Here is an 18,527-nt window from a genome sequence, read left to right as displayed (position 1 = left end):
AGAATGAGAGAATATTACAAGCTACAAGAAAAAACAAAAAACAAAACAATTCAAGTATAAGTGGAGCCACAATTAGAATTACAGAAGACCTAGTAGTGGCTACATTAAAAGATCACAGATCTTAGAACACTATATCAAAGAGCAAAAGAAATGGGGTTGTGGATGAAAATATTATTTCCATCAAAGTTAAACATGATCCTGAACAACAACAACAAAAAAAAAGATGTCCAAAATCCAAGAGAAACATAAGGTAAATATCAAAGGGACTCAATAAAGACAAATTGGTTTCTTTTTTACATTGAAATATAAATCAAGTATCTTATCTATCATTAGTAATTGGGTAGTTTGAAAGAAAGATCGGGTTAGAGCTGAGTATGATGCGATTCTAAAAAGCAAAACCATGTAGGGAAAAGCAAAAAGAATAATTATATCATACAAAAGAGGTGTGAGAGGAAGAATTGATATAGAGGAATTAGATGCCGGGAGGAGGATTAGTAGTTCTGGAACCCTACTCTCATTGGGAGTGGATTAAAGAGGGAACTGTGTGTGTGTGTGTGTGTGTGAGATTTTATTTTTAATACACATTTCTTTATGAATCATTTTGGGAGAGAAAAATTAAAATGAAAGTGAAAAACCACAGGAGAGGAAAAAACAGAAAAAAGAAGTGAACATAGCATTTGTTGATTTACATGTAGAATATATATTTGAAAGGTATAAAAGTCATCTAAATTCAGATAGAAACAAAAGGGCAAGGGGATAGTGAGGAGAGGATTGAAGGAAGAAGTGATTCTTGGAAGAGAGATTAAGTAATAGGAAGACAAGGTAGTAGATAGAAGTAGAAGAGTAAGGAGGGGCAGAAATAGAGTGAAAGGTAGAAGCAAAGCAGGGAAATGAGGAGGGATAGGAATAGGTTAAGAAAGTGAGGAAAATAGGGAGAAGGAAATATGGGAGCTATGTGCCACTGACCTGTAGAATGGATCTTTATATGGAGGAAGAGGAGGGGGAGAAGGAGAAGGGGGAGGGGGAGGAGGAGGAGGAGGAGGAGGAGGAGGAGGAGGATTCTGAGAGGCAGTTACTGTTTTCTGACCTCTCACCTTTTCCCTCTACCTCCAATTTATTTCATTCCCAGTCCACAAGGAACATCTGTGCAGGCTGCTTTGCAACTCCTTGAAGTGTTGTGATCCACAGCTGTGGAGGATCTCGGAGAATTGACCTGCCCCTTCAATTAGGCATGGTCCTTAACAGTTTTGAATGTTAATTGGATGAATTCACTCATAAAATGGAAACAGAAGAATAAAAATTTAAACTCAACAATAAAATTAAGATCAGGAGTAGAATTTATTATGTAAAAAATGCAGGGGAGTAATCATGATCTCAAAATTAAATCTAAAATAGATGTAATCATGAGAGAAAAATAGGGAAACTACGTTATTGCAGCCATAATCAATATTGTTTTGGACTATTTAAAATAACTAGACAATATAAGGTTGAAATATCGCTGTAGTATAGGAAATGATAAACTGGTGGATTTAGAAAAACATGGAAATACTTGGATTTAGAAAGGAAGATGTTATCCATCTTAAAAGAAAGAGAGGACAAGTGGAAATAAGCAAAGTGTGGTATTACATGTGTAGAATTGTATATGTGTATGTATATTATATAAGTATGATTATAGATGTGACTAGATATTTTTATATTTGTATGTATGTATCTACACGTAATTGTAGCCTTTTGAGAGAGGAGGAAGGAAAAAATAAAGTAAAAAGGGCACAGTAGAGAACAAATGAAAATCTACAAGAAAGCTCTAAACACAATGTTGGTATTATATAGGCTTTTTTGAAATGGAAATTTATTGCTTTATATTTTGAATCCTCTTTGCAGGGCACATGACAATGTTTTTTTTTTTCTTTTTGTATTTAATTTTAAAACAAATAAAGAATATTTGAAGGTGATCTGAAAAGCAACTGAAGAGACCAGGAAAATCCTTCTGCAAAAGGAGGGATTTAGGCTGAATCTTGAAAGAAGCCAAGGAAACTGAAAGGCAGAGGTTGGAGGGGGGAGGCAGAATATTCTAAGAACAAGGCACAGTAAATACAAAGGCATGGAGATAGGAGACAGGAACTATAGGCCACCCTAAGTATGAGGCAGAAGGTTTGTAACTTAACTCAAGAGACTTGAGAGATTGTAGTTCAATGATCCAAGACAATCCCAATAAACTTTGGATAGAAAGTTCATCCAGAAAAAGAACTATGGAGATTGAATATAAATCAACACATGCAGTGTTCACTTCTTTTTTCTGTTTTTTCCCCCTCTTTCATGGTATTACCTTTTGTTCTGTTTTTTTCTCTTCCAACATGATTCATAAAGCAATGTATATTAAAATTTAAATTAAAAAAGAAAATTAAAAAGATTAAAACTGTTAAAAGATTCCCCTAAAATAGAAGAAAATGCAAAATATCTCATAAGAAAACAACTGATCTGAAAAACAAATTAAGGGGAAAAAATTCAGAATTATGAGACTACCTAAAAGCCATGACCAAAAAAGGGGCCCATATACTTTATATTTCAAGAAATTTTAAAACTGTGCAGATATCTTAGAACCAGAGGAACTTTGAAATGAAAATGCCTAGGAGTATTATAGCCAAATTCTGGAGCTTACAAATCAAAGGGAAAAAAAAAAAAACCCTGCAAGCAGCTAGAAGGAAAAATAAAAAGAATTCAAGTACCAATGAGCCAAAAGGATCAAGCCATACTCTAAATACTAAATATGCTATAGACAATGAATATAAAGGTTTATTACCAAGAATAACTTATCCAGAAAAACTAAGTATAAGAAAAACAGAGGAAAAAATAATTAGTGAAATAAAGTACTTCCAAGCATTTTCAGTGGTTAGGTTAGGTTAAGATCAGAGTTTCATAAGAATTTTGAACCTCAAATACAAGAGTTAAGAAAAATGGAAAGATAAGCACCAATGAACAATCATAAAAGAAAATGATAAACTGCTTACTTTTAAATATAAGAAAATGATACATGTATCCCCTCTGAACCCTATCATCTTCAAGGGGTCAAAGAGAGAGACTAATCAGAGAGAAGCCTGGGAGTGTGATTCTGTTATTCCTTGATCTTAAAGGAAGAATGGAATGAAAGAGAGCAGAAGAGGAATATGCTGGGGAGAGGGGAGGAGGCAGAATGGGGGGGGGGGGAGAAGAGGAGAAAGAATAACTTACACCTGAATTTCTTTCTCATCTGAATGTCAGAGTAGGCAAGAATACACACACACACACACACACACACACACACACACACACACAGGTATAGAAATAAATTTCAATCAAAAAGAAAATAGGAGAGAAAGGGGAGAAAGGAGAAGAGGGAATTAGAAGAAGGAGAAATTAAGATTAGTCCTGAGCAAAATAAACTCTAAAGAGATATAAAAAATATTTCTTGCTCTTTTTGAAAAAGGTTGCAAAGGATGGGAATCTGAAGGAGTGTCCATAAACTGGGGAATGACTCAACAAATTTTGGTAAATAATTTTAATGGAATACTATCATGATATAAGAAATAATGAAGAATATTTTTTCAGAGACATCTGGGAAAATTGTATGAATTATTGCAGAGTAAAGTGAACAGATCCAAGAGAATCATTTTATGGAATGATAATAATGAGGTGTTGATTTATTTTTTAAACCCTACTTTGAAAGAATTAGGAACTCTGAGAAGCATAATGAGCCACCCATAATTCCAGAGAACAAATGATGAAACACTCTATCCACCTCCTTACAGAGAGGTCATGGACTCAGAATACAGAATGAGAATTTTTTGGGGACATGTCCAGTGTAGAAATGTGTTTTGTTTGATCAGACACATTTGTAACAGGAAGTTTTTCTTTCATTCTCAATTAAGGAGAAGTGGAAGAAGGGAAGAAGGAGGATATGTCATGTACAGAGGAAGGGAAGGCTGATATATGATGATTAAATATATATATACATATATATACACATACATATATATGTATGTATGTATGTATGCACATACACCCACATGATTTAAAAACCCCAAACTCCAAGGTTCTACCTCAAACCCATCAAAGTAGCCAAGATGTGTAGCCCACCCCAAAGTATAATGACAATTATTGAAGAAGATGATAGGAAGATAGGCACACCAATATACTTTGGTTGAGACTACAAATTGGTCTAACCATTTGGAACTTTTTCCAAAATACATTCAATTAGACATACCTTTTTTACTCAGTGATACAAGAAATAGGCTTATACTACAAAGACATCAAAGAAAGAGGTAAAGGACTCACAAATTCAAAAATATTCATAGTAGCATTTTTTGTTGTAGCAAAGAAATGGGAACAAAGTGGATGCCCATCAATTGAGGAATAAATGGTTGAACAAATCATGGTATATGAATATTGGACTCTAAAAGTAAAGGAGCAGATTCAAAGAAACCTAGGAGAATTTGTATAACCTGACATAAAAGATGAATTGATGGAGGAGGAACAGAAGAATAATTCACACAAAGACTACAACATTATAGAACTAAATAAATAAAAATAAAATGACTTGAGAACTATAATTCACAACCAATTACATCTCTAGAAGATTGATAATGAATCATGCTTCTCACTTCTTGACATAATGAATAATGCATTTTTAGACATAGCAAAAATATAGATTTATTTTGTATAAATATATTTTTTGGTAAGAAGGAAAGGATTTAATTTTTCTTTTTTTTTTAGGAGGGGAAAAAGTAAGGGAGGCTGGTAAAAGTTATACTGAAAAAGTGAAGAAAAAGAAAATAATGCCAACAAATTAAATGAATTAATTTAAAAATTAAATAAGTGAATGAATTGAATAACATTTTTAAAATAAATAGGAAGGCAAAAGGAAGTTGTTGGGGGGGTTAATAAAAAAATTATGTTTATTTACAAAACATATGCATGGATAATTTTTCAACATTGACCCTTGCAAAACCAGAAGGAAGTTTAGAAGGGAGTACAGAAAGGGAGAATAATAATTGAAATTATCAAGTTAAATTTTAATTATATTAAAAAAAAAAAAAAACCAACTATACTGGTTGTTGGGAGAAGGAAAACCAACAGTGTATATAAGAAATTCACAGTTTTATATAAAAATAATTATTACTAGCAATAGCTATATTTCTTGGAAACAGCAAAAGAATAAATGGAAAAGGGAAAACAGTCTTTCCTGAATTTCAGAAACAGACCCTCAGGAAAAGATTGAGAGAGTTGTAAATTTGCCTCTAAAGAAAGAAGGGCAAATCTCACTGATAGGTGTTCTTTGAGGACTGGCTAATGCCATGGAAAATAGACTGACTATGTTTTAATCCTATTCTGGCCTAGTGGTGATGAGAAGTAGACCTGATGACTATTATTCCCCTGCTAAATTTGTGTTTCGAATAGACTGTGAAGGCTGACTCTCTATGTTATCTGGTTAACAATAGGATGACTATAAGCCCCTCATCCTCTATCTTTTGCTGCCATCTCCTGGCTGCTATTTGAAGTGTGGTTACCTAAGGTCATAAATAAAATAGGTGTTCAGCAAATTCCATTATGATTTTCGTTGATATTGTCCAGACACTTTCCTTTTTTTGTCTAAAATCACAAATATTCTTTTTTTGGAAATTTAGCATTTATTCCTGGAAAACTTAAAAAAGATGGTCTACTGTAAGAGGTTGGGGAGGGTGTACATAATTCTGTACAGTGCATTTATTCTCACCAGTATAAGATTCCCTGGGAGTAATTCTTCCCTGCAGGCCTCTGTTCCCCTGCTGGAAAAATCACAAACATCAGCAGAGAAAACACTGTACCGGTTCTTGAGTTTTCATTATCTCCCATTTTTATTTAATAAGCTGCTTCTCCTTGGAGGGAAGAGGATTATCTCTATTTCAAGGGACCCAAAAAGGGGAAGTCACTTGCCCATGGTTACATGGGTAGTAGCAGAGCCAGAACTCTTCTTACTTCATATCTAGAACTCTGCCTACTATTTAATGCACCCCAAGCCCTCTGCTTCAATCACTCTCTATCATTAGATCTTCATTATCAAAGGAAAACAGGGTTAAGGATATGATGCCAAGAATGTATACTTAAAGTTATATGAGGCTGTACTATTTAAGATATTCTCAATCTTCTGTTTTTCCTTTGGTGGTAGAACCTCTGTTGTGCCACAATTCTCTTTTATTGTCCTGCCTCTGTTTCCCTAATTGTTCTGCCTCAATTTATAATTGTTCTGCTCAATCCTGCAAAACTACCCCTCCCTCTTACTCAGAATATTTGATAAGCATAAAAGATCTTATGTTTTAGAATATCAGAATGCCTCTCCCCATCCCAAGCTATCAGAATATCAGATACTGTCTTACTAAGATGCCTCTCTGCATCTCTGGGATGCCTTCCCCCATTATCCGGAGGCTTACCCCACCCTGTCAGAATCCCGCTCCAGCTCTCAGCACCCTGACTCCCCCCCTGCCTCGGTCTGCCCCCTGCTTCTGAGCCATGTGTATATATGTCTTTGAGAACTCACATTGTTTGCTGGATTCTTGGAGACGATAGTCTCATTCAGCCCTGGGACCAAACCATGGATCCATTTGGTCCCAATAAATCTCTCCCTTTTAAATAAATTATTAAATACTCTCTAATCTCTATCTTGCCTCAGTTTCTCTGGCATTACACCACTATTCAGGGAGAGGAAATGAAGATCACTCACTTGACCAAAGCAACCAAAGTGAGACACTCTGTATGGAATGGATTCCAAGGAAGAAGATCGACTAAAAAAGGATAAAGGAAGCAATATCAACCTTTTCTGTAGCTGGGATGTACACACATACACACACCCTTTATCGTTTTAATTTAAACCCACACCTTTCTTTTGTGATCCTTTTACTCCCCCTTTCCTTTCATCCTTTAATAATATTAAGCTGAGCCCAGTTGCCCTTCAGCTTACCTGACCACCTGGTCACTGTGCTGGGAACTGGGTCGTGAAGTAACTGAAAGAAAAGCAACTATGGAGAGGTTGCAATCATGTATGCTCCTGTCCTTTGCTTTCTTGTCTGGTATGTAGACTTTATATGAAATAGTCCTAGCTGTGTGCCTATGTGAGATATATCTCTCAATATCTCTTTCTTTTTCACTTATATATCAAATGTATGAATCCTAAGTGTGGCTTTTTAGATGAAGCTGCCTTTCTCTTGGAGAAATCTAACTGTACTTAGAATGCTATTCAACTTGAAAATGGACTTGGAAAATAGGTTTATTCACCTCACCTGTCTGGGGAAGTAACAATCTGCTATCTACCTGATTGTGACGGGGAAGTGATGCCTACTGGCCGGGGTATGGTAGACCTGTAGGGAAAAAAAAAATAGGAGAGAGAGATAGAGAGCAAGGAATTGCTGTTTCTCCATACAATAAGAATAAATGATCCAGAGGACTACATAGAATAGAGCAGATAAAGAACAGGGGCTTTCCTGGCTATAAATTGTTCAATAGTTAAGAGATACTCTCATTTAACTGCCTAAGTGTCAAAAAATGCAGGACAAATTTCTTTTCTCCAAGTGAGAACCCCTCTCTCTTCAACCACCTAGGTAAGATATAACAATTTCCCTGCTATTTATATGGAAGAAAATGCAAACACATCACAGATTTCTGAGATGTTTCATCCCAGGTTTCTTACTCTTCACCACTACATTTGTATCCAGACATTCTCTCCCAGAGGATAGAAACAGGAAATCATCATCTTCCCATTATTTGCTTTTCTTAACATGTGCATGAGTCATTAGGAAGCAATAAAGAATATAAATTTCAAAGGAAATCAAGTGTATGTCTTTGTGGAACTGACCTGTTTACTTGGCATCGGCTAGGAGATTCCTAAAAGGAAGAATTTAGAGATGAGGAAGGTTTTATTTAGATCATGAATCTTCATCCAGTGGATTAGGATCTACCAGAATTTTAAAAATATTTGTGTGTATATATGTACATATGCACACATATATGTATGTATATATGTGTATATATAAATATACATATATATGTGTATATATATATATATATATATATATATATATATATCACCTGGATTTTCTCCTACATTATTTTCCCCCTCCCTTCCCTTTAAACAAAGAATTAAAAAAAAAAAAAGGAAAAGAGAAAAATAATTCTATAATACTGTATCCATTTTTTAAAAAAAGTAATCTAAAAAAAAGAAGAAGAAAAAAGAAATTGTTCAGTGGGTGGATGGATAGCAGAAGAATGAAATAAATGCCTATAAAAATAAATTTAAAGAAAAGAGGAAGAAAAGAAGTCAATTAACACATTTTTTAAAAAATACTAATGCTATATGCAATGTTCCACACCTGAGGACTATAGTTCCCTCTCCCTCTCCCCCAACAACCAGTGTAAAGAAGCAGAGTGAAATGCTACTTTTCCTTTATAATATTACAATATTCATTTTTTATTGTTTTGTGGTCTATATCTACCTATCTATATTGCTGCAGGCATGTATATTATCTTCCTGATTCTGCTTTACTTCATGTCAGTTCATGTAATTCTCTCTATTCTTCTCTGTATTCCTCACAGTCATGGTTTCTTATAGCACAGTAATATTTCATTGCATACATGTACTATAATTTGTCAGCCATTCACCAATCAATGGGTACCTACTTTACATCCAGTTCATTATTATCATACAAAGTTCTGCTTTAAATATTTTGGTGTGTAGGAAGTCTTTTTCTTTTTCTTTTCCTTGTTTCTCTTTTTTTTTTTTTTTTTTTTTGGTATGTCTAGCTGGGTCATGGAACATTTTAACTATTTTACTCGTATAATTCTAAATCTACCTGAAGATCTTAAAGCCTTACCTGGTAAGAGCACCAAGTCAAGGGCCAATGATTTCTCATTGATTTGCCAGAATTATCAAGAAAAGTACCTTCTTTTCCACCCCTCTCTGGAATTTAGTCATCAGAATTTATAATTCCCCATCCACTTCTAGTTTCCTTGGGACTTTTGTCAGTACCCCTTCTCTGTTTAGGTACTTGACTGCCATGGTCTTTCCCTCCTTCTCCCTTCCTCTTCCCAGTGACCTATAAGCCTCATCGAAAAAGAAAGATATTTCCTCCCAACAAAAATTTCCTCCCAACTGCTGAAAACTAACAAAGGTTAAAAAATGGGTAAAGGTTCCATTTAGATATAGTTGACATAAATGGGGTACTAGCTTGGGAGTTAGGAGGTCTGAGATCCAGTTTCAGATTATCTACTAAAAAGTTGTATGATTCTGAGAAAGTCTTTGCTAATCTGGGTTTCTTCATCTGCAAAATTAAGAAGTTGGAAGGCATTCTCCTTTTCAATGCTAAAAGTTATTTTATTCCCAGGGAGAAAAAAAATTATAAGGTAAAACTATAAGGACATATTCAATAAGAAAAGGAAACTCTAAGGAAGCAGATGAGAGAAAAGAAAGGTCCTGACCTCTCTTTTAGGTTGCTTAATTGAAATTCTATAACTATGTAAAGAATCCAACAGTGGGACAAGAAAAGCTGAAAGGAAAGTTAGTGGGTTTCACTCACCTTCAGGATGGCCAGGAATTTCTTCAGCTCCCCATTTTCCTTCCTTAGCACTACTAGCTCCCTAAGATGGTAATATTCAGCTTTAAGGGACAGTGAAATGGAAATCTGAAGATGTATATCCCTTTGATTAAGATCTCCCTTGACCAACCCACTAAGCAGAAGAGAGGGGTGAACAGTAAATGATGATTATTAATATTCAATAGTACTTATTGAGAGTCCTGTAGATATACAGTAGTATAATATATGCTGCTCAGGTGATCTTTTTTTAGTTCCATGAGTTATCAGTTACACAATTATAATTAGATCAGGGAGATGATATAGATGGCCACTTACCTGTTATGCTCTTTAAATATTTTATTATTTCTTCTTTTATTTTAATGCATTTCTGCCATTTCCCAAAGAAACTACCACCCCTTCATCCCAGCATCATCTCTCACAGACAAAAAATTACAATTAAATAAATTATATTGATACATTGACGATGATAGCATATACCTTATTGTGCACCTATTGTCTCCCTTCTATAAAGGCAGGGAAGTATATTTGCTCACTGGACTCTGAAGTCAACACTGATTATTGCATTGATATGATTTCTGATAAGTTTTTATTGCCGTTTTTCTTTACATCATACATTATTATGTATATTTTTCTTGGTTCTGCTTTACTCTGTATCAGTTCATGCATATTTTCCCGTTAATTTTTTATTCATCATTTCTTATGACATAATAATTTTTTTTCCTATAGAACAGGTTTTTCAGCCATTCCCCAGTTTGCAGGCATCCACTGCATAGGATCATGGAATCACTATTGGAAGGGATCTCAAAAGTCTTCTAGTCCAATTCACTCATTTTATAGAAGAGGTTACTGAGATCCAGAGAAGATAAATGACTTGCTCAAGATGACAGAAGTAATAAGTGGCAAGATCAAAGAAAGAGGGAAAGCCAGTCAAAAATCCCAGGTCCTCTGACTTTAAAGCCAGTGCTTTTTCTACTATACCATCCTACCTCATTAAAACTGTTTCTAGAGGTTTTTTGCTACTACAAAAATGTTAGTATAAATAATTTAGTATATATGGAATTTTTCCATATATACCACTACTCAATGCCCATTACTTTCACTCTACCTTAGCCATATACAAATATAGGTCATATCTTGATTTTTCCATCATCCAACAATGCATCACCTCCCTGTTCAAAAATCCTCAAATTCCCTTATCTGTCCATGAGCTACCAACTTTTCACCATTTCTCATGCTTTCTCTTCACAACACTATTCTTCCAATCTATGACCTCCAATTGCTTAATCCATCTGTTCTTCTCGGGCCATGTCCTCTATACTAGACACTGTCTTCTATCTTCTCCATCTTGACCCCTTGAGCCCAGTTCAACTCTACATTGTCCTTTTCTCTGGACTCCCATCCCCCTTATCATAGTTCCAATTGTACCCTGCCAAACCACTGTTTTGGTTGACTCCCACTTTCACTCCTAATATTTGTGTTATTGAATTTAGGTAGAGAAAATCATGTCTATTGATAGGGTCCACTAACAATTTATAATACACAACCTCAATTAGGTTTCACAATCACTAAGCAATTCTTCTACACCTCCCTAATCAACTCACTATCCTACTCTCCACAAAGACTCTTCCAAACCTTTTCATCTCTCCTCAAATCTCCCATGATTCCCCTTCCTCTGAAAAAACGGAGGCCATTAGCTGAGGCCTAGTATTTCCTTTTGCCAGTATTTCCTATTTCACCTTTGTCTCCTAAACCCAAGGCCCAGGGCTGCACCTGCAAAAGCAACAATTCCAATCTGCTCCAACAAATTATTCCTCTGTCATCCTCACTCTTCATTATCTTTCCCTTTCTCTTGACTTCTTCCTCACTGTCTACAAAAATACCCATTCTCAAAAACTCCTTGCTTGGTCCTTCTATCCCTCTGTCATCCCATATTACTTCTGCCCTTTAGGGCCAACTTATTAAAAAGGCCATCTACAATAGGTGACTTCATTTTCTTTCCTCTCACTCTTTTATTAAATCCTTACACTCTAGTTTCTGCCATTGCCAATTCACTAACATTGCTCTCCCCAAACTTGCCAAAGATCTCCGGAGTATTGCCAAATCTTACAGCTTTTTCTCAGATACTGTTGATCACTTTCTTCTCCTTGATACTGTTTTCTATCTAGATTTTTCAGACTGCTCTCCTCTGGTTCTCTTCCTACCTATTAGACTAATTCTTTTCAATCTCCTTTTCTAGATTCTCATCCAGGTCAGATCCTCTAATCATTAATATCCCATAGGGTTTTGTCATGAGCCCTCTTCTCTTATCCCTCTATACTACTTCCCTTGCTGATGTAATCAGCTCCCATGAGTTTAATTACCATTTTTATACTGATAATTCTCAAATCTACCTGTCCTGCCCTAACCTCTTTGCTGACCTTTAGTCTTATATCTCTAACTGCTTTCAGATATCTAGAATTGATTTCTAGTAAATATTTTAAACTCAACATGTCCAAAACTATACTCACTATCTTTTCTTCTAACTTCTTTCCCACCTCTTAACTTCCCCATTCTTGTTGAAGGTACCATCATCTTCCCAATCCCTCAGATCTAGGTGTCATCCTAGACTCATCACTTTCTCTTATCTGCCTCCCCCAAGAATGTTAAAATATCTTTATGTCTTTCATGTATGTCATAATGTATGCCATCTTCTAACATACTATATCATTCTAATAAACTCATACTTGGACTGTTGCAATAACCTGCTCACTTCAAGTCTCTCTCTGCTCTAATCTCTTCTTTTCTCAGTTGCCTAACTAGAGTGCAGGTCTGCCCATGTTACTCCTCTATTAAAGTACCAATGGCTCCCTATCATCTCCAGGATCAAATATAAAACCATTTGGCATTGAAAGCCCTTTATACCATAGCCTCCCACCTCTACATTTCCAGTCATTTTACACCTTACTCCCTGCTACTTATTCTTCAAGCCTTGGTGTTCCACAAATAAGACACCACATCTCTCAGCTCTAAGCATTTTCTCTGTCCCTCATACCTAGAATGCCTTCCTTCCTTATCTCTCCCTACTGGCTTCCCTAGTTTCCTTTCAGTCCCATCTTCTTTTACAAGGATCCATTACCAACCCCTCCATTCCAGGACTTTTCTTCCTCTAATTTTCTTTTGTCCTGTATTTAGTTTGTTTGTATTTGTTTGCTTGTTTTGTTTCCCCATTAGACTGGGTTTATTTGGGAGCAGAGATTGGCTTTGCCTCTTTTTGTTCCCTCAGTGCTTATAGCACAGTGCCTGGCAAATAATGGATACTTAATATTTATTGACTGGCTTTTCTTCTGCCTTTGAGCTCTGCCACTTATTACTTATGTGATCTTGGGCAAGTCACTTCGTTGAACCCGTTTCCTTATTTGAAAGATGAAAGAGTTAGACTCCAGGGTCCCTGATGTCCCTTTTAGTTTCAGGTCTATTATCCCAATACCAGCTTGGGGCATATACCCAGAAATGTTATCTCTGAGTCAAAGGACATAAATAGAATCATTGTTCTTCTAACATTGTTCCAAAATGTTTTCCAGAATGGCTAGACAAATTCACAATTCCATCAATACTTTTTCACAGTACCCCAACATTGATTATTTCAGTATCTTATCACCAATTTGCTGAGTGTAAGGTAAAATCTCAGAGTTTCCTTAATTTATATTTCTCTTATTTTAGTGATATAGAATATTTGTAAAATATGGTTCTTGATCACATATTTCTTCTGAAAACTATTCATAGCCTTTGACCACTGCTCTTTTGGGGGAATAGTTTTTGATCTTTATACAGGTATAACAGGATCCATTCTCTTTATATATTGGAAATCAGACTTTTATCAAAAATTTGTTGCAAAGTGTTTCCCCAAATCAATAGCTTCTTTTTGTATTCTAATTTCATTTATTTTGTTCACAAAACTACTTTGTTTCACTATGAGTTTTCCTCAAAATCATGTATTTAAGAATTACCTTCTTCCCTTCTCCTTTATTTTTATGTGACTTTTTTGTGTTAAAGACACATCTATTTGGAAATTGCTTTGGTATATACTGCAAGATACTGATTTAAAGCTAATTTCTAATAAATTGCTTTCTAGTTACCAAGAATTCCTGTTGAATAACAAATTCTTCATCGAGTAATTTCTGATCTTGAATTTATCAAGCATCGGGTTAGAGTTATCAATTACTCCTATGTCTTGCTTATCTAATGCATGTTATAAATTCATGGGCCTTTTCTCCCTTTTCCCACTCAGTTGTTATAGTATTCCCTTATCTATTAATGCTTAAAATTCCACCATTAGATTTTTTTTTTAGATTAAAGCTTTAGTCTCTGTTTAATCTCCATAAAATGTAAAAATGACTGGGAAAAGAGACTATTATCAAACATTTTATAAGTGTAAAAGAGTTCATATCCTTTTAGGAAGTATAAGTTTTGCTATTAGAGAGTGAGGAGAACTAATGGAAAGGAGACACTGAGGAAGAAAAGTATAGAAGTGTGAGCTGGAAGTAAGATTCTTTGCCTACTTCACAACTATCTTAAGTACCAACCATGGTAATGAAAATAATTGCTCTAAAAGAAATTGGGCATCTGGGAAGCATCACTTACTTGTCCTGACTGGCCACTGTTCGTTGGGCCTCCTGCATGGCAGCTTCTGACTTAGAAAGTCTGTGTTTATAAAAGGTGATAAGCAGATCTGTCTGTTTTTTCTGGAAACTCCAAACCTGCTAGGGATAAAAGGCCCTAGTTAAGTTCCAATATAAACAATTATCTTAACAGTTCACTAAATCTTTATATTCAATATCTGATAATTTAGAGAGCCACAAACTAGAACTAGGTTGAGGATTGGGGATAAAACATGACACCATTTACTTTCAGGTTGCTGAGGCCAAATATTGGTGCAGCTGAATTAGCCTGATGAAAATCTAATCATATGACCTGAGAAGGCTATATGTAGCAACAATGATCTTCTAATAACCCCAACACCATTGTAAGGATACATAAGGGACACAAAATTGGTTTCTCATTTTGTTTCGTCCTCTTTAAGAGACCATAAGTCTCTTCCTAGTTCAATCCATCCTCTATTTAGGTCTCAAGTTGCTTTTCCTAAAGAACAAATCTTACTATGACATCCTTCCCATTCAATAAATTCCAGGGACTCCCTATTACCCCCAGGTAATATAAAATATATTTATATATAATTCTTTGTTTGGTTTAAAAACATTTTATAACTTGGTCTAGTCTATCTAACTATCCTAGTCACTCAATTGATCAGACTTCTTAAGTTTTTTAATAATGTCTTTCTTTATAAAGTTGGAATCATTGTAAAAATAGTTTTGATGATTCTGCTGACCTCCCTAAGCATCAATTTATGCTAGTTCTAACCTTCCCTTTTATCATTTCTTTTCTTTTCTTTTTTTTTTTGTGAGGCAATTGGGCTTAAGTGACTTGCCCAGAGCCACACAGCTAGTAAGTAGTGAATGTCTAAGGCTGAATTTGAACTTGGTTCTCCTAACTTCAGAACCAGTGCTTTACCCATTACACCATCTAGTTGCCTCACCTTTCATCATTTCTTAGGGGAAAATAAAAATCCATTAGATTCGCGTATATAATTTGTTCAGTCACTTTCCAGTTAATACCTGGTTTGTTTTCATTTCTTTTCTACAAAAAAAAAAAGTTGCTATAGACATTTTTGCATATATGGATTCTTTTCCTCTTTTTTTGATCTTTGTGCTATATTCCAAGTAGTAGTAATATCACTGGGGCAGAGGACAGACAGTTTAGTGAATTTTGAGGTATTCCTCAAGATTCCAAATTTCTTTCTAGAATGGTTGATCAATCTATATCTCTATCAATAATATATTAGTGTGCCTATCTTTCGACAACCCCTCCAACAACTATCATTTTTATTACTCTAATGGGTGAGAGCTAGTAGTGCTAGGGAAGGAAAATGGGAAGCTGAAAAAATTCCTGGCCATCCTGAAGGTGTGTGAAACCCACCAACTTTCCTTTTAGCTTTTCCTGTCCCATTGATACAGGATTTCAATTAAGCAGTCTAAAAAAGAGGTGAGTATTGAGTATGTCCTTATAGCTTTACCTTATAATTTTTTTTCTCCCCAGAATAAAATAACTTTTAGCACTGAAAGGGAGAATCCCTTCCAACTTCTTAATTTTGCAGATGAAGAAACCCAGATTAGCAAAGACTTTCTCAAAATCATACAACCTATTAGTGAAAGATCTGGAACTGGATCTCAGGCCTCCTAACTCGCAAGCTAGCGCTTTTCTCACAGTACTAGTCTATTTATCATTCTCTTCTTTACTTCTTTACTGGCTCTTTTCTTTCTCTTTTTTATTGATGTAAATTTTTAGATATATAAATTGTCCTTTAAGTACTTTCTTGGCTGCATCCCACAAATGGCGGTGTGTTGTTTTATTGCTGTCAATATCTTTAATGAAATTGTTTTTATGATTTGTTCTCTTATTAATTCATTTTTATGATTAAAGTTATTTAGTTTCCAATTATTTTTAATATTTACTTTGAAATATTTACTGAATATAATTTTTATTGCAATATGGTTAAAATGTATTTAATATTTCTACTTTTTTGCAGTTGTGAGGTTTTTAAGGTTTTAATAAATGGTCAATTTTTGTGAAAGTGACATACATACCTGAGAAATAGATATACTCTTTTTATTCCCATTCAATATTATTTAGAGGTCTATCATAGTTAACTTTTTTTTTTTATAATTCTGTTTATTTCCTTAATATCTCTCTTGGATTTTTTTAATGGCTAGATTTAGCTAGGTCTGAAAGTAGTTAATTCAAGTATCCCTCTATTATAGTTTTATTGTCTATTTTTTCTTATGACTTATTTAACTTTTCCTTTAAAAATTTAGATGCTATGTCACAAGGTTCATACATATAATAATTCATTGTTTATAGTATCTTTTAGCAAAATGTAGTTCTCTCTTTTAATTAGATTTTTTTTCCCTCAGATCACAACTGTTACCCTTTGCCTTTCTTTTTAACTTCAGCTGAAGTCCCATCTCCTTATTTTCATTCTGTGTCTGTTTCAAGTCTATTTCTTGTAAGCATATCATTAGAATCTAGTTTCTAATCCATTCTACTGTCCTATTTTATGGGTTTGTTCATTGACATTCACAATTATGACTATCAATGTATATTTTCTTCCAATATATTCTTTTATATTTTTCCTTCTCATTTCCCCGTCCCCTCTTTAAGACTCTTTTGCTTCTATTGCCTCTCTGAATCTAATTCCTCTTATTTCCTCTCACCCCTACTCCCTTTCCTTTTCCTTCACTGTTGGGTACAATGTATTTCTTTAATCAACTTTACCCTCCTTTAACTGGTTCCAATGAGAGTAAAATTCAAGTATTGCCCAGGCCACTCCCTTCTCCCTACTTCCATTCCTCCTTGAGATAATTTCACTCATTATATCTCTCTATTGTCCCCCTTCCCACTGCATTTTCTCTTCCCTATCCTTCCATTCTTCTTTTGAGATTATCCAAACAAAATAGAATTATATTTAAGTCCTCTAATTAGAATCCCTCTAAGACCCTTGTTGATATTAAAGTTCTAAGAGATTATATTTACTATCTTTTTTATTATTTACCTATTGTTTACCTTTTTATGCTTCTCAAGTCCTGTATTTGGATGTGAGGTTTTTTTCTACTCAGTGCTGGTCCAGGAATACTTCAACTTCATTGAAGATAGTCAATTTTTCTGGGTAGGTTATTCTTAGTCATTAAGTTTAGATTTTTTTGCTTTCTGGAATATCATATTCTAAAATCCTTTATAGTAGTGGCTTCTGAAATCTTTTGCAATCCTCAAAATCCTTAAATTCTTTCTTTCTGGCTCCTTGAAGTATTTTGTCCTTTATCTAGGACTTCTGAATATTGGTTATAATATTGCTTAGGAGTATTCATTTGGGGTTTCTTTCAAAAAATGATCAAGAATTCTTTCTGTAGTCATTTTGTCTTCTGGTTCTAATATAGGTATTTTTCACTTATGATTTCTTGAAATGAGGCATCCAGGATTTTGTTGTTATGATTTTCAAGGAGTGTGATAATTCTTATATTATTTACCAAGTTATTTGTTTTTGATAGGAGCTACCTTACATTTTCTTTTATTTTTTTCAATCTTTTAACTAAATTTTTTCACAAGAGTTTTTGCTGTCTCATGGAATCACTGAATTCTGCTTGATCTATTTTAATTTTCAAGGAGCCCATTCTTAAGTATGATTTTCTATCTGCTATATTAAGCTATTTATTCTCCTTCAATTTTATACCCCCCCCCATTTCACTTATAATTACATTTTGTATCTCTTCTTCTTTTCATCAAGGTTCCCTCTTAAACATTTCTTGAGCCATAATATTTGAGGTATTTTTCTTTTTACTCATATTTCCAACATTTGCTAATTTGAGGTTTTTGCTAGAGCCAGGCTCTTCTCCCTCCTATACTTGTGGATAGAGTGTTCAGGATTTGTTTGGTTCTTTAACTGATTAATGGTCAAAGAATATGAACAAATAGTTTTCAGAAGAAGAAATAAAAACTATCAATAGTCATATGAAAAAGCTCTAAATCACTAATAAAGACAGACAAATTAAAACAACTCTGAAATACTAACTCACATTCACCAGATTGGCAAACACAACAGAAAAGGAAAGAGCAAATGATGAAAGGATGTGGAAAAATAAGTATGCTAATGAACTGCTAGTAGATTTATGAATTATTCCAGTCATTCTGGACCACAATAAACTGTGTATACCCTTTGCCTCAGCAATATTTCAGCTGAGCAGCATAGAAGAAAGAATAGCAAACCTAGAGTCAAGAAGACCTAAGTTCAAATCTAACTTCAGAAACTTAGTGACTGTGTAACTCTGGGCAAATCACTTAACC

At 34.5% G+C, this 18,527-nt stretch overlaps 1 protein-coding gene across 5 annotated transcripts in view; it reads right to left on the bottom strand.

The window, feature by feature from the left end:
• The window catches only part of RNF212B (ring finger protein 212B), a 58,953-nt gene that overhangs the window by 10,470 nt on the left and 29,956 nt on the right, over window positions 1-18,527 (bottom strand). For 3 of the 5 annotated variants that reach the window (XM_031955048.1, XM_031955051.1, XM_031955050.1), the window contains exons 5-11: window positions 14,217-14,332; window positions 9,579-9,639; window positions 7,862-7,890; window positions 7,321-7,367; window positions 6,971-7,013; window positions 6,734-6,794; window positions 5,750-5,801 (exon numbers count right to left, since the gene is read on the bottom strand). In XM_031955048.1, coding sequence (XP_031810908.1) covers window positions 5,750-5,801; window positions 6,734-6,794; window positions 6,971-7,013; window positions 7,321-7,367; window positions 7,862-7,890; window positions 9,579-9,639; window positions 14,217-14,332 — 409 coding nt within the window. The remainder of the gene's footprint in view (window positions 1-5,749; window positions 5,802-6,733; window positions 6,795-6,970; window positions 7,014-7,320; window positions 7,368-7,861; window positions 7,891-9,578; window positions 9,640-14,216; window positions 14,333-18,527) is intronic. The other 2 variants (XM_031955049.1, XM_031955053.1) reach the window with 1 other exon arrangement.

The sequence above is a fragment of the Sarcophilus harrisii genome, chromosome 2 (assembly GCF_902635505.1).
Source record: "Sarcophilus harrisii chromosome 2, mSarHar1.11, whole genome shotgun sequence".
In the NCBI taxonomy this organism is placed as follows: Eukaryota; Metazoa; Chordata; class Mammalia; order Dasyuromorphia; family Dasyuridae; genus Sarcophilus; species Sarcophilus harrisii.
This window is presented reverse-complemented; position numbering and strand designations above follow the sequence as displayed.